This window comes from Aricia agestis, chromosome 1 (assembly GCF_905147365.1).
Source record: "Aricia agestis chromosome 1, ilAriAges1.1, whole genome shotgun sequence".
NCBI classification, from domain to species: Eukaryota; Metazoa; Arthropoda; class Insecta; order Lepidoptera; family Lycaenidae; genus Aricia; species Aricia agestis.
In genome coordinates this window covers 7,993,510-8,016,328 of record NC_056406.1, presented here as the reverse complement: position 1 = coordinate 8,016,328, position 22,819 = coordinate 7,993,510, and the positions used below count along the sequence as shown (strand labels likewise).

Below are 22,819 nucleotides of genomic sequence, written 5' to 3'. Positions count from 1 at the left end.
GGAAAAAAGTGCGGGCAAATGGGCGAGCATTACGTGGTACGTGATTTTCAGGGCGCGTGATTCGCAGACGACTGAAATACCGAGGCTGAACTACTTAGGGTTGGTGATAAGGACTGTAGAGGCAATTACAGCCCCTAAAATATAAATAAATTTTCAAAAATTCATAAAGTATAAATTACTAGGCCATCCATTATAAAATATTAACTCTATGTAGAGCAAAAATAAATAGAAGTTTAAACTCTTTACTTTATTATTTCTGACAGTTTTTAGTACTTTTCAACTCTCAATTTTTTATTAAAGTTTCAAGGGAAGTTAAGATGCATTAAGTTTAAACCTTTCGTAATAGAGCTATGTCCCGTAAAGGCAATGCTAAAGATGCTAAACGAAGTTGCCTGCTGTTAATTTAGGTTCATGGTAGACTCTTAGCACAGTTCGCATCAAAGGAAAATTATTGCTCTACTTAATAGCTCTGTAATGTAACCATTAGGTAATAAACTCAATATTTTTTAAAAATTTAGAATTTCGACCATTGGGCGATCTCTAGTAAATATTTAATATAGCAATTTATTATCACGAAATCATCGTGATAATAAATTGCAGAGCTGTAAAATTTCTAGATTTTAGCGTGTTCTCACTCAATAAAGTTAGAAGATAGCGTTTAAGTTAATAGCACACTGCACAAACAAACTGTGATTTGTAAAATCTTAACGTAGCTCATACAATACGTTTTTTAATCGATACCAGTCCGATAACTCACCAAAGGCTTCCACTTGTGTGTAGGCTTTAGCAAAAAAAATTGTTAGTCGATATATTAATTTTATTGTCTAATAAATCCAATAATGTAATACTGAAAAATAATTTGTTATTAAATTCTATGTCACTGAGTTGTAAAGGAACTCCTCTATGTAAAACGACTCGACCGATTTTTTTATACAATTTTGTAGGTTTATTCGATAAGGTCCATCTTTATGTAAAAAAAAGAGCAACGCGTTGATGTCTTTACTTCTAAATATCTCTTGAGGCTACTCTACAACCAATCTTGCTATCCAGCCTTATAAAAAACCACATATTTAGGTTGTAAGGTAGCACCTATTTATAAAAAAAATTATACTTGCCTCTTGATTTGCAATAATTAACAGACCGTGCAACAACAATTAACAGTATCTACCTAACTAAACATTTGTAACGCGTCAATCCTTTAGATCATGTAGAGTTGCGACTTTTTTGTATTTTTTTATTTGGCTTTTAAATACCGCCATAGCTGTAAAAGAAAATCACGTCACATCCCCTGATGACCAAGTATCTAATCGAGCAATAAAATACCAATTAGTTATCCATAATAATCGCTACAACATAAATGTTTACGATTGTAAACATGTGTTTTTATAGCGACATAACATTGGAGCCTTGAATGAATCGCCCACAGTATATAAAAATGACATAATTAGTTCGTATAATTACAATTGATATAGAATGTCGCAGGCGGCAGGTAGTGTGGGATGTGTTCCGCTCCGCATTCCTGACGCGGGGTCTATGAGACGATGGTCATCATATTTATCAATAACAGGCAGCGACCCTCAAGTGAAGATGTATATATATAGTGATTACCCAGCACCCAGCCATATAGCTACAATTCCATACAGCTCATTGGAGATTTCCAATGAGCAGTATAGATAAATGGAAAAAAAGTTAGGCGCATTTTGCCACACTAATATAACCTAAACGCCTACTGACTAGGACTGTCTTGCACTATTAGATCCAAATTACAAATGTCCATCCAAATTACATTTTTTTCATTTAACAGCTTTTCCTTATTACTACTATCCGAGAAAAGTAAGATGTCAAAAATTTCATTAAACGCACTATGACAATACAAGTTAAAATTATAAGGGTTATTCAATACAGTAACACCCATGACAATACGCTGCTTAGGTCACGACTGATGATGGAAAACCCAGTTTCTACGAACTTGGAACAAACAATGTACACCAGTCTAGAATATTATTGATTAATTACGAAAACAAGAGAGATAACATGATATTATTTAGCCCAATTAAATTAACTCAGACAGCAAGTGGGCTAGTAGCGACACATAGGCTCTATACAATACAGACAGACTATATTATACTATTTTGGTTTGGTTTGGTTTTTAATAAAAACCTCTTGTATCGTAATAGAGAGCGAACCTAAATTCTGTAGCCTTTTAAGAGGAGTCCACACCGCCCTTTTTTCCATACAAACGTTGTCCCCTGTTTCCTCCCTGGATAATGCTAGTAGAGTTATAATTTTTTTCTTTAATATCTACGGCCACTGATAAAATGTCCCTATGTTCTCTTTTTTTCATAATTTAATTATTAAATAAGATATGAACGTTCAAAAACCCAAAAAAATGGCCAGATTTTCCGCTGTGTTCAAACATCCAGAAAACAGATTTGGCTAGATTATACAAAAAAAGAAAAACATAGGAACATAGCTCAAGCCTTTCTTTAATCTTTAATGAAAAAAATACTTAAATCGGTTAAGTTTTGGAGAAGGAATCAGGGGACAACGAATCGTTGATTTTCTGCAGTTGTCTCTATCGCGTTCTGCGGTATAGGCTTGAGGTAAGGGAGATAGCTATAGATATTACAAGTACTTTTTTTTCATTTCTCTAGCCCCTGGTGTATCCTCTTAAGAGCTGGCTGCTGGGAATCGGCAACTTCACGGTTTATATATTTATTGTATTCTACTTTCTACTCGTTGCCGACACATTTTATATCGTAAATACTAAACAGTCCTCGTAATCATGTAGGTAGTAAAAAAAAAATGTAGTACAATAACTTATACATATAAAAATGTTTACTTATCTATCTTAAATGCTGTGCGGCAGATAAATACTTAATTTTTTTTTAATTAAAATTCCAAAAGGGAATTTTGATACAACTTTAATGCTGTTTAATTAGAAAATGGTAAAGTTTGTTTTGGTACTAGGCCTGCCATCTGGCGACGTGCACGGTAAGCTTTACCCAGCTAAGCTAACTTCAACTTGCGTTTCAGCGCCATCTACCGTGTAGACGTAGCATAAGCAAGCAAGCTGAAATCTATGATCGACGACTTACCAATATCATCTAGTGAGCGTGGACAGATAAAATATATAAATATTTGTGTACTTTATATTGACCACATTACTACAACTTTAATTACTTTGAAAACAACTATTTCACCGTGACTGAGGTAACGGTTTCATACCTCATAATCAATTAGTTCCACGAGACAAACAGAGATGGCGCTACTTTAATGAAATTAGAAATTAAGGCTATTAAAATGTTAGAATTTATTCTCTTTTTCTTAAATTTCCTAATTTATCATCAAAGACATTATAATAATTTGTAATATATACTATTGTGGTGGTTAAACCAAATCACTTAACGATTTCATATTATCGAGGTCAGTAAAGGACATGAATGTAGGCCGTAGGGATATCGCAGAAAGTGAAGTGTAGCAAGAGGGGTGCGGGGGCGGAGCGTGGGCGTGCCATCTGTTTGGAGGCCTTGCGCCCACGCACCCCAGTGCCAAAGGCCACGCGATATTTTTTATGTGACGTCACACGCATGCGCTCTTGAACGTACACCTTCAACTCCTACTATACTACTTACCCACATTTCATTGTGGGGGTCAAAAAACGGGTCTACTACCTCTGCAAAATTCATTGCAAAAGTAAAAGTTAAAATAGTTCCTAATAATGGGAGTTCGTAGAGTTTTCAGAGTAGGTACATACAAATTGCTCCCAAACTCCCAAAGTGATAATGCGCATAGAAATTTTCATAATGTTTCGGCAACGATCGTATTTCTTGAGTGTCGGAAGACGTCGCTGCAAGCGCTGTTTTTAGACTTAACTTTAAGAAACACAGCGCTTTGCAGCGACGTAGAGGCGCCTGACGTTGCTTGGACGTTACCATGGTAACGCCTCGATGGCTTCCCGGTGAGTTAGCACTTGACGGACCGGCGAGAGCGGACAGCCACCGGCTATATGATGTTTACTTAGCTATTTCCTTTGAACAAGGTGCAAAATGCAAGTACATTGTTGGGGCTCTTACGTTTCATAGATTCGGGTGTTTTCGTGATTACGACAATTAGCGAAGATTTGCATGCGCATTATTAATTTGGGAGTACTGTACAATGTACATATCTGATTAATAACTTACAAGAATGTTTCTGTTTTCTAAAATCCACTTAGATACAATTGGTCATAGAAATTGCAGTATTTTTTTAATGTATCTTAAATTTTAATGTTTGTGCTTAGCATAACCGGCAACCGCAAGTTTAACTGTGGCCTTTAAATTTTTATGTAATATAAGTTCACGATTATAAAAAAAATCATCAACCTCAAAAATCACTATATGAATGTAATAAAAAAATATAATATTAAAACCAGCTTATTTAAGATTACTATTTTAGGCCCAAAACTTCGCGAGCCCTAAACACCGTTTTATGCTCGGTAAATAAGTGACAAAAACGTAATCAATAATCATTCGTCGTATAACCTATTAATTTGATAGAATTGTAAATGGTCACTAGTTACATGTGTAGTTATGGACATAAGAGTTTAAGAGGCACAAAGTGATCGGTGCGTTGACCCCCGACCCGCGGAACTCTAACTGTACATATTCGAGCCTCCGACCGCAGATGCAAACACTACCGAATCATTACTGGCCAAATATCACGGGTCAACTTTACACGTCGACTGTCGACTTCGACTTTAAAGTCAGTGATATTCCCCAAATGCAGTGCGGATATGTTTCCTAAGACTCGAGTTACATACGTCCGCACGAATAAGCGGTTTGGCTGCTACATCACGGCCAATTGTATGTAAATAGCGGCGCTATAGGCTATTCAAATAAATCGTTACATACAATTGCTTACGATTTCGTGGTGTAGCGGCCAAGCTCCTCTTTCGCGAGGCCGCATATAAATCAAGCCTAGGCGTTAAGAACTAGACAACCAGTAGGCAAAAATATAACATTGATCACAGCCAAAATTTCATCTCGTTTCCTTTTTTGTCAGTAAGTTTTTCAATAGTCCTTTGATACTTCAATTCAAGAACATGGCACCATAGAAGATAAAAAACAAAAATAATCATTCGTCAACTCTATAGTTCTATAATTTATGAGTCTATGGAATTCGTATTTCCTAGATTATCAAATAGGTTAGGCGTGGCCGGTGGCAGACCGTGGTACTTCGATGAAAGTTGAATATCTTGTGTCGCCGATACAGTCCTATATTCGTATTGCGAAAACTTACAGAATCAGCAGACTTTACATGTAGCGATACATCAACGCCTCAGGTCCCGTATAGTTAGAAATAACAAAAAAAAAGAAACTTTTTACTGAAAAAAAAAAACACACATTAGTCTTACTCTAGCAGCCCGCCAAACAACATCGTAGTTTGTCGGCGGGTATGATACAATCATTACTTTTTCATTAAACACGTTAGCTTCGAAATGAGGACACCCTGTAGGTATTGGGAAGCTAAAAGCTAAGAATGGTCAAGTACGGTTCTAAATGGTCTATACTCTATAATCTATACTAACAAGGCTTTACAGCCATCTTCCAAACATCCTGTATTATGTTTTAATAGATCGCAATCTTATGAGTGCTCTATCTTGCATATTTATTAATATATTTTATCAGATCAGGTCTGCATAACGAGGCTTGGAGCCTGCAATCTTAAATAGACATAATGAATAAAGATTATATTTGTGTTAATTGAAATAACGCGAAGGAGGTAGAAACTCACAGGATGTTCCAAAATGATGACCGGATTTTTAGACTAAAATTAAAACAATGTTAACGATAATATATTTTAACGATAATTACTTTCTATCCAAATGCCAAAAATAAATTCCTTAATACATCTTATACCCGGGGTATGCTTTTTCAAACTAGTGCTAAATAATTTTCTTCTTTACACCCACCTTCTCACTAGTCACTCCACTATAGGCGCTATATCCCACACCTATCCACATTTAACATATTTATTACATGGAGATTATCATAACGATGTTGCAGTGTTTAAATATTATTCATGTGACAGTGCTTAGAATGACAATAGGTAAGTTAGTGCGCCAACAAACACAAGGGCGTCGCATGCACTGCCAGGCGATAAAGCCAAGTATTCTAATGGCCTCATTAATCTCAACTTGAAACTACACTACTGCTAACCTAAATCACCATTGTTTTATTGTTATTGCATTGTTTTGGACTAAACTACGCCCGAGTCACTTGACATACCTGCTCTACATTCTCCCCTTATCTTGCTAATTAGCAGACTCTACAATATAGAATTTAATTTATGTGCCAAAAACCAGCTGCATTTAAGAGGATTCACCAGGGGCGAAAGAAATTGAAAATAGGTATTTAAAAATGTATTGCTGTCTCACCAATCTCAAGTCTCCCACCGCAGAGCGCGATAGAGACAACACGACAAAAGTTCTAATAAAAGAACAAAAAATCTTCGATTCGTTGTCCGCTGATTCCTTCTCCAAAACTTAACCGATTTAAGTACTTTTTTCATTAAGAATTAAAGTAAGGCTTGATCTGTGTTCCTATGTTTTATGTTTTTTGTATATTTTAGCCAGTTTTGTTTCCTGGGTGTTTGAACACAGAGTAAAATCTTGCCATTTTTTTGGGTTTTTGGACGTTCTTATATTTTTTAATAATAAAATTATGAAAAAAAAGAAAACATAGGGACATGCTAATAGTGGCCATAGATATTCAGGAAAAAAATTATAACTCTACCGGCATTATCCAGGGAGGAAACAGGGGACAGCGTTTGTATGGAAAAACGGCGGTGTGGACTCCTCTTAATACCTCGATCGTGGGAATAGCAGACACAATAGATATTCAATTGTTATGCGGCACCCGGGTGCCGCTTTGGAGTTGATGGGTTAAGCAATTTATTTGGTAAAGTATGGCTATTATCATCATCATATTTGTTGTATACAACATCTTATAATATGACATTCGTTCTAAGAGAACTCTGTGCCCAATTAACAATCTCGTAAACTCTACATAAATTATTTCATCTAATCACTAAACTGCAATAAAAAGGCATATTTTTGAGGCTGTAACAATGTGCAGCGCCATCTATTATTTTAACCGAACAACTTCAATATATTTGGTTGCAAAACGACAATGTTATCAGATAATCGGAACTCGAACACCCTGCATAAAGCCATACTTGGCGCGCGTCAAGAGAGCAGGCGCCCACGCACCACTACCATATTAATAGATCACTTATTTTTATAGTTAAAACAACTTTCTGATAATATATTAATGCTTTAAAGGACTTTGTTATAATACAATTGAATGCTCTCAATATTTTAATATGGTTTAAACGCCTCACCTAATAATAATGTTTTGTAGAGTTTCTATTAATGTTTTGTGTCGAAACCTACACGATAAAAAAACTGCAATAACTACCTAAATAGTACTAAAGTTTGAGTAAATACTGTAATACCAGCAAGAGATTATTATATTCTAAAATATAAAACCAATTTGTTGTAAAAGCTTTTATAAAAATTTAAAGTCCTTCGCTATAACAACTAGCAAAAACAACCTTATAGCTTACACGTTCCTGTTAAGACAACAAACCATACATGTATATTATTACACTATAGAGTATATATACTGCAATCTTATATGATTTAGACTATAAACAAGTGAATAAAGTAGAAGGAAAATACCGCTATAAAGCAATCTCCTTACATTGAAATGTCATAAGAACATTATTATGCTGCGCGGACGCTCTTTAATTGAATAATAAACAGTATAGACGATTAAATAACTAGGCAAACCTTATTTATTTATGCCTTAAAGATAATATATACAAAATATAATAAAGATAAGTGAATTTTAGAAACATGTAAGAAATCTTCGAAGAAATCGACTTTAGAAACTTCACATTGTACGCTTATCATTGATTTACTTAGCAAGAATTCAATTAAATTATTTATCACAGAACTTCCTCAGACAAGACTTGGTACTACTAATATATATTCTGTGACAAGACATCAAAACTTTGAGTGTGATAATACAGAATTGCAGATCCCACTTTCCTCCATATTTTTATACCAAAACGGTATATTGCAAAAGTCATTATAATTAAAACGATGACAATTGGCAACACAGATTATTTATTCAGTAAGCGCCCACGAATCACCGGAACAATTGTACCTTTTAAGGACGCCTGTCAAGTTATGTAACCAGAAGGCTGAGAGGGAAAGTTCCAATTTGATGCACCTTATGTAATATACTTAACATTTTGAGTCGTGACTCGTCCGCGTCTAGATCAAAACGAGGCCAAAATTTGCCGGAGCTGAGATGAGATTAACTACTTCCGTGCCACACTTGAAAAGTTAAAAACTGTTTCTTCGAGCCGTTTTTCCGCCGGTTGTTTATTGTTAATAACTATTATTTTTTCTGGCCAATTCAATGTGTTTTCCTGCAATATTAACTAATTGACTATCCGCTGTCGAACGTAGAGATTCAAACTTTTAAGCATCGACAATCGACATTCAATGTTAGCTAACTTAGGTTGTCTTGTCGATAATAGGAAACAATCTTATTTTAGACGAGCTTTTGCTCGCGGCTTTGCTCGCGTTATTATATACAAACTTTCATCCCCTATTTTAACCCCTTGGGGATGGAATTTATCTAAATCCTTTCTTAGCGGATTGCCTACGTCATAACATCTACCTGCACGCAAAATTTCAGCCCGATCCGTCCAGTGGTTTGGGCTGTGCGTTGATAGATCACCATGTCAGTCAGTCACCTTTGAGTTTTATATATATAGATAGGATAGTCTCAGACTTAATAATGCTCCTTAAATTCTACAAAACACACAACAGCATAAATGACAAAACTACCTGTAATTTCCAACGAGTTTGACGCCGAATTTTAAATTAGCAGATAAGCCAATGTAAGCCTATATTCTATTGTAACACCAAGGAAATAAGTTACACGACACCTTATACTTCCTCAAAAAAATGAAGTCACCGAGCAAAGGTTACGCTGCCAAGGTCCACGAGTTACGACTTACGACTAACTTCGAACATGGCTTTTCGTCACAACACGATTACATACATACGATACATTCTTTAAACACTTTATAATTCCATCAAAATATACTTAAGTTAAAAAACCATAGGTAACCAAACTTTGGAAAAAAGATCGGACAGAAGTTTAGCACGACTCCACATAGATAGAATATTTCTTTGGCTTCGCCGTGGTCGGGAAAAGCCGGAACATGGATTACTCTTAATCTTAGTTCTTTAATGAAGCCGAATATATGTGTGTCACGATCCGAATACAGTTGCTGCCCTTAAACAAATCACCCCAATCAGATAAAACTGAATGTATACTTATGATGGATGACGGACTGTACGATACTTTATGGTACTACGTATCTGACATAACAATTTGCGGTGTAATCACATTTTACGAGACGAGTTATGGGCCACGAGTGTGGATCCATTAACCGCAATTGTATAAAATGCCAGTTGTTTTTATCGAAGGTTCACCTGCGTAACAGAACTTATTAATGTGTTGCATAACAGAATTATTCTTGAGTCCTTTTATGTTACGTTCAAGTAAGCAAACCCTGAAGCAGAAAATAATATGGGTTATTACTTATTAGTAACGATTACCTCGTGTACTAACACCTCACACCTGTACTGTGCCTGCAGGTGTCCTAGTAATAAGTTAACTAGCTAGAGCCTCCAGTAGGGAGGACAGCACCTGTAAGGCTCACATTGCGTTAGTCTGGGTTACTGTATGTCGATACTATACGATACACGGCACGACGTCGCGTCGTAGAAACTCACGATGCGTTCCTGTGTCAGTGTCACTGGCCACAGTTGTTATTCAAAATTCAAAGATGACGCATCGTGAGTTTCTACGACGCGACGTCGTGCCGTGTATCGTGGCACGTTACGATGTCGCGACGTAGTTTTTACGATGCTCGTCGTAGATCCCCACGACGCAACGTCGCATCGTGAAACGACGCCGCATCGTGGTACTACACGACGTCGTATCGTGTTTATGTGTCCCGGGCCCCGGCCCACTTGCATACGGGCGGGAACAGAATACATAATTTATGAGGAAAAATTAGTCACTGACTAATCCTTGATATAATTCCACGGTTAACTTCCCAAAGACTAGTGCAAGATTACCTTTGTGTATGTACACTATATGACTAATTTGAACTGTCACGAACAATAAAATTTAAGAGTAAATAGTCGCCATCAATATCTTAAAATTGTTACATGACCACAATGACTTCGATAATGTCGCCGTTACAGGAATCGGCAAAAGCAATGTACAACTTTGTGCCGAATACCAGAGTAGAGTAGTTATGTCTATTGTGCGAATATCATCCGCAGTGAACAGATTGATGTCACCGAGACGCAACTGAAGCGGAAGAAACTACAGAAATAAAATCAAATGATTGATTGAATGATTATATGATGGCTGGCAATATCAGCTAAAATATTGAAATTAAGTAGGTACGAATTTACACGACCAAAACTTTTGGATACCAAAAAGAAGCAAATCAAAAAAGATATGAGTATATTTTTAGCGATCTCTAAAAAAGGAGGTTATCATTAATTGGTCAACTTACTATTTTCAGAGAAGACTACCAAAAGTCCGCTAATTCAATTACTACCGAACAAGATTAACAGACTGAAGTCAATAAGTTCATGGTCAAGGGTAGAAGTTTTAGGACAAGCGAGTTTGACCGGCTTACCTATTGATTGCAAGATAAACGTGACTTATACGGTCTATTGGAGAACTGTAGCGACAAAGAAGCCATTTTACATTGCTATTACTAATTAATAGATAAGCAACAATTATTTTAAACTTATGAGAGGTAAATAGAATACAGTCAAATAAAATTAAAAATATTTCTAATCTTGCAAAAACTTAAAAGCAATTAATTTCAATCAGAATCAACGGAATCGGATGTTTTGAAATAATGCACTAAATACGACATAATCGAAGTGTTATAACAAGGATATTGGGAGTAATTGTGCAGACCTTGGACCAGTAAAAATAGAATAACCGCTTAATTAAGTGACTGTGCGCTGAAAATTAGGCAATCTCTAGATTATTGGATCTATTGATTTGACCGAAACGAATAACGACTTGGTAAGTTAATTTATTTATTATCAATGCACAAGGAAAAAAAATACAGAAATAAAATCGATTGGGATGAAAATGAGAATTTGAGACCAAAATGTGTTTGGAGAATCCAAAGTTCAAACACATTCTTCAGACATTAATTTCACGTATAGCGTGTTTAATCTTTCAACGCTCAACGTTAATTTTGGATAAGAATCAATAAACAAGATAATGTAGCGTTTTAAGGAAATACATAAAAGTGAAATAAATTCGTGGATCGTTAAATGAATAACAATTTTTAACGCTACATAATGTCTTATTTATTAGTTTGAATATTTTATAATATTAACGTTTATTGGTAACATTTTTGGAATAAAAAATATTTGTTTCAATTTTGATAGGTAACAAATTTGAATAAAAAATATAGGCGAAAGACCGACCGACATACATAATAAATGACTGCATAACATAACAAGTGCCTACCTAGAACTAAATACAATGTATGGTTTTATTTTAGAACCTCTATGGTTTTATTTTAAAACTCTACATTTATCATAGTCAAGTCCTGAGATAATTTCTGAGAGTCCGTTGTTTCCCTTTGGTTTATTGAACGTAACACTAAAGACCCTATTCACTTATCCAAAAAATCTAACCACTGTAGTCAGACACCTCATTTGGTCAACATAAGTAAAATTTTGCACTTTAGCTACGAGTATTAGCACGAAATTCCCCTTCTTTCCTCTTAGGTGAAGAAGTATACTTGATCTTCGAGCCTAAACCTAAAACCCTATCTGCCTATCCTCAATGTCAATCACTTACCTGGAAGTGCAGGATGATGGTCCATATGAGGCCGAGCGTGAGCTTGGGGTTCCCGTCGACGATGTCTTCAGCGCGGATGTTGACCAGCTTGATTTTCTTGTATCTGAGGAAGTCCAGCGCCATCTGGACATTCTGCAGCATGTGGAACCTCATCCGTCCTCGCTCGCGCGGCTGGAATTTGACAACATACTTTGGTTAGTTACTTGTTATTTATAGTAGCTTTATAATATGAAAAGTATTTTAGGTGTTTTTAAAAAATTGCTTTCGCATAGGCACAAGTAAGAAATTTAACAAATGAAATTACAGAGTCGTTTATTATTCAATTGCTCTAACATCTGTTCTAGTGGAACACAAAACGTTTGTTTGTGTTCCTCTGGTATCCGATGAATGGATGATACCTCCATCCAATTTCCCCACATGTCTTAATAGCCAATTTGATCAAATTTGAACGTGAGTAGCAGCTATTAGCAAAACAATGGACATGCCAAAACATACATCATTCGATTCTGGCGTAATGTGAATTACATGTATTTAGAATGTAGAGTTCATATTTTGGCCAACCTTATCGATTATCTAAAGTGTATTGCAGTTTTAATGGCGACTAATGAGGAGGGGTGAAACATACTCCATCATTTCCTGCCGTATCGGCCGCACCTGTACGGCCTGTACTTTGTTTGAGGCCGTTATTTATACATCTACCCTCGCCCCTCACATCTGCCTCTATTAATACGTTTGATAATATTTTATTGGAATCGTAAGCAGTTAAACAGTTAGGACACTATTAGGCTCATATTGTGAATATCAAGAAAAATATAATTTTCAAACAGTTAACTGCTATTGCTTGAGTAAGTACTAATTATTGTAGGTACTTATGTTTTCTGTTTAGTTTCAATACTGGAGACTTGTTTTGACTTTTGAGTTTCTTAAATGAATTTTTAAAATTGGACTTATACTGATACCAATAATATTTAAATAATCTTTAAATAATTCGAAGTCTAAGTTTAGTCTTGTGATTGTGTACTTTGTAGGTCTGTTATTTCATCACGCAAAAATTACTTAACGAATACTAATAAATATAGTAGTAAAGGGCCAGATTACCACACAGGCGTACGCATAGTAAATTATTCTCTTGGCAATGTCCTTACAAATAAAAGTAGCCAACAAAGGAATACTTACGAGGTGTTCGCCAGATAGCACCTCCAGCAGCGAGATGAGGTTGAGGCCATCGCGCAAGTCTTCGAACAGATCGTTCACGTGTCGATTCACCTGGGAACACGCAATTTAACACATTATTAACTATACCAAAGAAAGTGAAAATGTCATCAAAGTAAAGATTAAACTGAAATATAAAAGGTTGAATGCTGATGCATGTGTGCAACATATTATAGACGATATTGGTAGATAATTCGGCCCTAAGATCAACACACAAAATCATCAAAATAAATAGGACCAAATATAAATGACAGAATTATAAGATGGCATAAATAATAATCTAGTATATTAAGTTTATAATTAAAAGCATAAATCATATAGGCAGAAATCATTAATTACCATTTTAAATTAACGAAAAAAAAAACAAACTCGAGAAGTAAAACGAAAACGAAACTTGAATTACAAACTCAAGGACAACAACAAGGATTACATCAAAAAACAACAAACCAGTTAAAGGAATCCGAGTTATAACTATTCGAGGTATTTTAAACAAAATTAGTGCAAAATTAAGCATAAAAAAGTGAAAAATAAAACCAACAGTTGATACATTAGGTATACCTACAATCTACATACCAGTATTGCGATCTTACAAAACAATGCACTAAATAGAAAATCTTATACATATATAAAATTCTCGTGTCACAATGTTCGTTCCCGTACTCCTCCGAAACGGCTTGACCGATTCTCATTAAATTTTGTGAGCATATTGAGTAGGTCTGAGAATCGGCTTCTGGGTACTGTATATATTGATAAGTGCATTTGTTGAATAAATAATAGGAAATTATTACAACTCGAGACTGATGGCGACCATTATTTGTGCGGCGGGATAGCGATCGACGTTGCCATGGTGAAATACTTATTTAGTCACTTCAATAAAATATGGGCGAAATACCAAAGAGAATATAATTACTACGTTTTAGAAATACTTTATATGGCAAAGCAACGTTTGCCGGGACAGCTAGTATCTATATATTAATACGTGAGCCAAAAACTTTGTATCCCTTTTGACGAAAAATGGGGAAACGTAGGTGAATGAAATTTTGCACAGTTATAGTTTACATGGTGATGGTGTGCATCGAGCTAATATTATTTTGAAATTATGCTTTTATCATACATTTTTTAAGAAATAAAACATTAGTCATTACACACACTACAACACACACACTAGGAAAAAAGACAGATTTTTGAGTGACAAGTCTATACATACGAATTATACTCTTTTATTTATGGTTAAAGTCTGTTGACAACAAGGTGACAAATTAAAAAGGGATTATGCTTTTTTATTGAATCTGAGATACTATTAGACAATGCTTACACGGCCAGTCTGAGATCAGCTGAGTCCCAGAGACAAGAGTTGAAAAAAATATGAAAAAGTCAATATTTTTTACAAAATATAGGTAGTAGGTACTAGGTAGTCCTAATGTCGTTGGAACTAAGGTCGAATTTCGACCATTGGGCGATCTCTAGTATTAATATAGAGCTAGAGACATCAAAGTCAGTTAGAAAATTTAGAACATTAAGGTGGGATTTCACCAAACACACATAAAACTTAGTTTTATAAAACTTAGTTCCCATTGAACGCGTTCATGCTGCGACGTGAATCTCGTTTTGTTTCGATTGGATTTCACAAACTTCTTTTGATCGCGATTATTAAATCTAAGTTTACTTGACGTCATGTGATTATTTTACATGTTTTCATCATTTTGAAGCCTTTTCACGTTAGTTTAACTACAAAATAGCAAGAAACAATACATAAACTAATAAACGCATGTGTCAAAACTGTCATCTTGACATTTATTTTGTCTATGTTTTTCGTTCCGCCATGACAGGGCTTGAACGGGTTTTATGACGTTAAACTTCGGACTTTGGGCGTTCAGAAGATAAAACTCGGATTTGCTGTGAACGCGTTCAGTTTATACTGGTGAAATGCATTTCGATGCTATAATCGCGTTTATACGTTTTGAACCGGTTCAGAGTGCTTTGAACGCGTTCCATTTCTTTGGTGAAATCGCCCCTAAGTATGCAAAGAGGTCGAAGTCTCGTTGATGCAACCTCTTTCGCACAGTTTTCTCATTCACTACAAGTGATAGTTAGTGATAGTGATAGTGATAGCACAATGGGGATTGTCCATTTTTTTTAAATTTTGCTCATTACAAAAACATTTCGAGGAATAAGGTCAGTGGTCGTTTTTCTGTATATAAACGAAAAAAATATCCATTAGTTACTTATATTTTTGAACAAATATGTTTAACCTTAGTTTGACCTTCAATGGCGTTAAATTAGCAATAAATTCGACCAACATTACGTTTCGAACTTTTGGTAAGCTTCTCGTATCAGCTTTCACATAATGAGAACTTGCATTTGACGAACCAGCCATTATAAGATTGAAAGGAAATTTAAAACACTGCAGAGGTCAATTAGCCGCCGATGATGACGTCAGAGCGAAACTTTAAAAAATTATTGAGAAAAAACTAGCCAATGAATTTCAAAATTCTTAAAATATTCTTAAAATACCCTATTTTAACGAAAAAAAATATAAAAGTACATGTGATTTTTTTGGACAGTGCCCATTAACGACGGCAGGTTATGTTTACAGAGCGGCGACTATTAAGAGCTCCTGTAGACCACTACGAAATAGTAAGGTTAACGAATATGGGAGAGATAATGGGAGCTATCAAAAGTTTCATGACATTTACTGGTAACGTTACGATTACTTTGAATTACTGAAATTGTATATTAATAACTAAACAATAAGAAATTACAGGGGATTTGAATTTAGTAACATCATAACATTGAAGCAAAACTGAAGATTACATGCATCGAACTAAAGGCGAAATAGGATTACTATCTAAGCTGCAACACTCCATAGCGAGCGAATAAGATCTAGCTATTACCAATGTCACTACAGTATCTAAATACAATTTACTAACAAAAGAAATTTAGTTGAACACCAAACGATAATATTAGGACGTTGAAAAACAAAATGTTTCTGATTATTTGTTAAAGATTTCAAGAAAGGCAACGTATTTCTATAAAAATAGGTTCATTATACTATAGCTATTATATTAACAACAAAACCAGTTTCAAACTTAAAACTAGATTTGTTGTCAAGGTACTTATCAATAAATAATGTAAGACCCAGACGTCAGTAATTTTAGAAAGAAACGATAGAGGATCAATAAATATTTAAATAAGTTACGAACTATTACAGATTTAAGCAACAAACTTAAGTAAGTACCTAAATATCTCAGAACGTAAGTCTGTGCAGTATGTACTGATAAACCATATTATACAGCATCAAGATTCCAAATTCACGGCAAGATAATACGCCCGAATTGATATACCTATCTCTCCTTCAAAATTTTACAAGAGCAAGAAAATTTGGATGAATAAATGAAAATTTATTATTAACCGCCTAAAGTCTGGAGTTTTGATGGGACCTGCCTAGTAAAGTGCCTGATAGACGTACGAACTTAAAGCACGCGGGTTTTAGTTCGCGAACTTACTCGACTCGACGTCGGTGATAGACGTACGAACTTTAAGCACGCGGGTTTTAAGTTTGCAAACTTACTCGGCTCGTCGTCGGTGACACACGTGAATATCTCACACTGGATTACCATGTCCCCAGGCTCGCGGCAATCTTGCCAGACGTACGAGCCGAGACGAGCTACGAGTAAATTCCAAGACGGCGAACTTGCGCGGCAATCTTTAAGTACGCAGTTTTTATTTACACAGGCGATTTAGTTCGTCGAGTCACAAGCCCGCGTACTTACTCGTACGTCTGTCACCCCTTTAAGGGACCTGGGAAGGGAGTAAATATTCAGAAACATTTTGGGCAACAACACGCATGCACGTCTTACTTGTTGCGGGGGACAACAGGGTTGGTTATTGACCACCTCGCACACATGGAGCCTCGTGTACGTCTGTCCGAGCAGCGTGAAAAACGCAAACACCTGAATAATACACTGTTTAGAAGAACATCTTCAATTTATAAAAAATTGTGAGTATTTCTTTGTCAAGCATTAATTTTAAATAGATTTTTGTCACAGTTGTAACTTTTAAGCTTTGTAGCTTGTAAGCTAGAATAAGTTTGTGCACCTAAAATATTTCCTGGATTTGTTATTCATAATATACTTCTCAATTTAGACCTTAAAATTATAATGAAGTATGAAGTTCCAGAAACTTTACACTTATTAATAATTTTCCTACTGAATCATAAATTCATTATCATATCTTCTGCATTCTAATTCAAATAACTAAGGCATCATTTACATGAAAACTTCTTAATACTTTTAGAAGTTTTAAGTATGCGACCTGACTACGAGTCATTAGTATCAGAAGTATTTGATCTTGTCTTTCATTTATTTTATTTTCTGTAAAAGATATTAATTCTGAAACCTGTTTTCGAAGACAAACACGCCTTAAAAAATAAGTAAAATATTTGTACCTTCAGGTATTTCCAATGCTGCATTTCCAAATGAGTGGCAAGTAAAAAACACAACATTTTGTAAGAACCATCAACTATTACACACTTTTAACCCATCACACACGTTTACATAACAAAATATATCAGGCAATCAAACGTAAACAAGAAGTTTTCTCACATAAAAATCCATTAATAACACCTAATAAATCTAAATTGATTCCAATTCCAACAACTTTAACAGATTTCATAATATTAGCAAAATAATATACAAAGGAAAAGAAAATGTTCTTAATTTTTAACTTAAAGCTTAGCGTTCAAAGGCGCTGATGAAGAAGGCATGTCAATTTTATCCTGTTGCAGTACCGAGAAGTCTGATTACAATGATGATTCAAATTGTGCTGCCTAATGCCTATTACTAACACATAAAATGTGTCTTCTCTACTCATCTGCAGGCACTGCATCTTTAAGTGACGTGTCACCTGGCTAAATTGATTCTTAGTAAAGCATAAAAGTCAGTGGGGCTAAAATGGTTGTATAGCAATTCCTCTCAAACAACTCACAAAATGAATTGTCAAAACTGTCAAAGTCACGAATGTCAAATTAGTACGAATATAAACCAATCGAATGGGTCAAACTCACGAATGTCAAATTAGTACAAATTTAGACCAATTGAATTGGTCTAAATTTGACATTCGTGACTTTGACAGTTTTGACAATTCATTTTGTGAATTGATTGAGAGGAATTGCTATACGACCATTTTAGCCCCGCAGATCATAGTAAAAGTTAGCAGTAGTAATATCGTCAACGTAAAACAAGGTTGACAAAACTGCGCATTCCCATGGCGCGAACTGTGAAAGCGCAAGTACAGTACCTACTGTTGAAATGAAAGCCTTGTTTCTCAGCGCTTATCTCACCAGTGACTAAGCCGGGTCAAATATAACGAAAACATCCCGGCGTGCCGTGGCGATGCGTCAGCCTGCCTTACAACATCCTTTGTTAGGGCGCCTAATCAAAATATCTCTATATGGTTCAGTTTGCATTTATGCAGCTGGTTCGCGATATCAATCGATCTATGTTATTGCTGGCCGATAAGTTTATACAGCGGTTACTGACTTAGGTCAGTCGCACATTATCAAGGAATGTTCTTGAGGCTAAACGCTTGACACACCCTTTAGGATTTCATTGTGATTAGCGTATTTACGTGTCGTATCACGTTTAACGCCTACGGCATAAATATCGTCATTCAGCATTAAAAGTTGTTGCCAAATCTGTTTTTCTTTAATTTTCCCATCAATTAACTACTGCATTCTTTTATCGTCTTATTTGGTTTATCATCTGAAAGTATTTAGTCGCAAAACAAAACAGTCATTCATTACAATTTCGCGAGAGAAAGACTCTTTGTCCGGGGGTATCGTCAATACGATCTTTGTCTGACGCCGATTAATAACTGAGATATGATAACGACTTGTTACTTGATGCCATCTAGTTAGAGTGGTTTACATTAAGATATTTTTAGCTTTTATTTTTGGCTAAGCCGAAATATTTGTTAGAATTTTTGATTTTTTTTTAACCCAAGGATTAATATCCTAATGAACGGGTTGATGTACCCACAAATTGGTTAGACAGCTGAAAACGCGAGTTCTTGGACCATGCTAAGTTACTCATAATTTATGTTTGGAGAATATGTCTGGCAAACAAAACATGACTCAAGTAAATTCCGCCTTTGTCTGTCAATAAACACATCATTTGTTTATTGGATTTTGAAACGGACTGTTATTGCAAACATGGACGGGGTAATTGATTTAACTGGAATGTATCCGCCAAATGCGGCTTGACTTGTCAGTAATAAAATTAGGAATGCAATTCTGGATTAGAGCAATTTCTAATCACATACCGGAGAACCTATACCTATCTGCCACTGACCTCTATAATACACTGGACAGGCTATGCCGTACAAAATGACAGCTATTTCTTATGCCGATTTGAAGCGCCGCGGTGAGCGTACTGTGAACTAATTTATATAGAAAATGACAACCGCCATTTGCAAAATAGTAGTTCCAAGTACACTCACTACTGCTTTCACATAGCAATCAGCGCCAATATGGCGACTTTCAAATAGGCATATTTTATTGATAGCGATCGCCTGTCCAGTGTATTATAGAGGACAGTGCTATCTGCCTAGAAAGCCTAACTCCCTTTTCCGAGTCAGTTCAAAATATCATCAGCGAAAGATCAAAGTAGCCATTACGGGAAGAGAGCTCGTTAAGGAGTCAATGGACTCGTTACTTGAAATAGTTACCCACAAGATACCTAGTCATAATTAGACAGTTACAATTGGTAAACAGGAATGTACCTACAGTAAAACCAATTTGATAATATTTCCGGCTATCGTTTCAATTTATGGTCGCATAAAATTAAGGAACTCGTAAGAGATTGATTTATCTTAGGATGTAAATTGATCTCTTGCAGGTTCTTTCTTCCCACTTTTGATGTAAGCACCAGAAATGGGATGCGCGTCACCCTAACGATGTACCCTAACGACCACAGGCCGATGATGATTTTAGCGCGTTCCACGAAGAAGTCGGCAGCATTAATCACAAGCAAAGGCAGCGAGACGAGGACCAATTAGTTCCGCGAATGCAAATTCTGACAGCGTGACAATCTCCCGCGCACTCCATGTTGCGTTCTACTCGGTGGAGCAGAGGAGTAATAAATCTTTTCAATCTTCATATCCACCAGTAATCAGATATCGAGACGCGATATCCAACGATAGAGTTTCTCTAATTTTAGTAGCAAGGCAAGTTTTTGCATTGTTTCGAACTGCGTCAGCGACCGTCACTAAAACGTATAAAATCGTTTTGAGTAATTAACTACGTAGGCACTAGGCAGTGACGTTATATTTTGGATATAGCTCATTAGACCAAATTACGTAAATGGTTACTATTTAAGTTTCATCACGTAGTCTTTATCAGCGGTTTTAGCTCTCGAATCCTTGGTATTTGTATATACAATACTTGTAGTTTATAGAGCACGGTCGCATTAGATTATCTGGGAATTACTATTCAACGCAGCGCTGCATTTATGGCCGTCTCACGCGCACTTTAATTCTCCACACATTACACAGCCTATGTCACCGACTCGCCGACAATTTACCGTCCACGACTTTATTGCGAACTGATTGCTGGTGTCGTAAAATTTACATTTAAACTCACATCATAAGTTACACTTTTAGATTCCAACGCTCGTTTAAGTGCAAATCATTCAATAAGTATCAAGTGTGTAACGAGTCTACACTTTAAAGCTTAAAGTAAGTCGTTTATCTTCGTAATACTGAACGGTATTTTATATATAATCCAGCAATTAGATATTTATCGACCACTTAAGAATGGATTCAAACGAAAGCGTAGATTTGGATTACTCATAACTTTTAGAGAAAAAGCTACGATAGATAGGTAAATTATAATTTATATCGTTTACTAATCAAATACACTATGTCCAATAGAACAAATACTTGAAACTTACAAGGCCAATATCTATTTTGTTGCTATATAGGTTTTCTTAAATAATATACTGTTTATGGACGTACAGGCTGCAAGTACGAGAACGACCTTCTTGTTTACATTTAATTCAAAACCATAACCTTCATTACTTTTAAATGTTTTAATTAAATAACTGCCAATGTCACCAACGCGGACTGATGTTAATGTTAGTCGTGGATTTAATATTATCCTCCTCGTTCTTCGTATATATTATGAAAGCGAAGTTATCAATAAGTATATTTTGATTTTTTGACACTCGATTAACATTAATCGACGTTGGTAAAATTGGCTAAACTTAAAAACTTAAACTTGAACCAACCTTTTTGAGGTGTTTGTTGACCCATTTCGTGAATGTTTTCTTCTGTATCGCGTCTCGTTCATCTGCAAAATAAAAAAGAGAATTAGTTAAATACGTGCGATTGAATTAACTGGAAACGGCGAAATTCCCATAAATGGTAAGGGACAAATCTGATGTGCAAATAATAAAAAATTATTAATTATTATCATTAACTTGCAGTCAAATTTCCAACAGACCAGCTTCATTTTTAAACATAAATTAAATTAAAGTAAGCATTGTTTATTTTTGTTAAATATATCAAAGAATTGTCAGTATCACAAATAAAAATCAACGACGAAATAATTAGTGATGATATAAAAAAGTGTAACGGTCACGTCACAAAAAAAGGTTACGATGATCAGAAAAAGTAGAGTGATTCATGATACAAAAAATCGTATTAAAAATCAACACGCGTCCATACTTTTAATTTATAACAATATAATTGTTCACGTGCACCGCCCGAGCAATGTAAATACTGTGGGTTAATGAACTTCTAAAATCTATATAGATGACGATACGTGATTTGTAGAGAACTATTTTAGCGCAGAGGTCGCTGCCAAATTATTTATAGTGGCGGAAGCAGGAATCTACGACTTAGGTGCAGCGCGTAATTACTACACGTGACACGCAATAATATGGAGTTGATTATGACGTGTGTAGGGTACACCTCATAATTATAAAGATAATAAAAAATGAAACCACTCCTTGATGTGAAAACTGTTATAAACGTCATATACGAAGAATTAAACCTTTGAATTTAACTACGAATAATAAAATATTATTCGTAGTAAATAAAGTGTCTATCGTCAGAATTTTCAAATTAACAAGTGCTGATTCGTTTAATCGGGAGTTAAACGATGTAAACAATGTACCAGGGCGTCAGAAATGCGGAGACGGTTAGCACTCAAGAACAGCTGGGCGCCAGCAGACAAGTGCATCAATAAACAGAGCACTTCGCGGGTGCAACGCTCGCCTCAATTGCGATCGTCTTCATTTCGCTGTTCACACGACAATCGACGTTGATTCGCAATCGATTCTAAACTGTTCTCGGAATATTAGTCATAACTCATCAAGCGAAGATTCCTCGGATTCATTCTTTAATGTTACTCAATAGCTTAATGATCTGATGAATTGAAATTGAGTGTTGTAATTTGTGTCTGGCAGTATTAAGGTATAGCTATACATATAGGGAGTTCTTACAATTACTATACGTTCGCTCGATGTTAATGGAAGAATGCGCACTGTTTGGGGCAACGTATGAAGTGGGTTTTAGTAGATCAGATCAGACGGGCAGGTAGAGCGGCAGACGTTGACACATAGGTATGC

At 35.6% G+C, this 22,819-nt stretch overlaps 1 protein-coding gene across 2 annotated transcripts in view; it reads right to left on the bottom strand.

Moving 5' to 3' along the window:
* The window catches only part of LOC121727179 (microtubule-actin cross-linking factor 1), a 204,574-nt gene that overhangs the window by 104,568 nt on the left and 77,187 nt on the right, over window positions 1-22,819 (bottom strand). For both annotated transcript variants that reach the window (XM_042114947.1, XM_042114938.1), the window contains 3 exons: window positions 21,476-21,537; window positions 13,155-13,244; window positions 11,979-12,149 (listed from right to left, as the gene is read on the bottom strand). In XM_042114947.1, coding sequence (XP_041970881.1) covers window positions 11,979-12,149; window positions 13,155-13,244; window positions 21,476-21,537 — 323 coding nt within the window. The remainder of the gene's footprint in view (window positions 1-11,978; window positions 12,150-13,154; window positions 13,245-21,475; window positions 21,538-22,819) is intronic.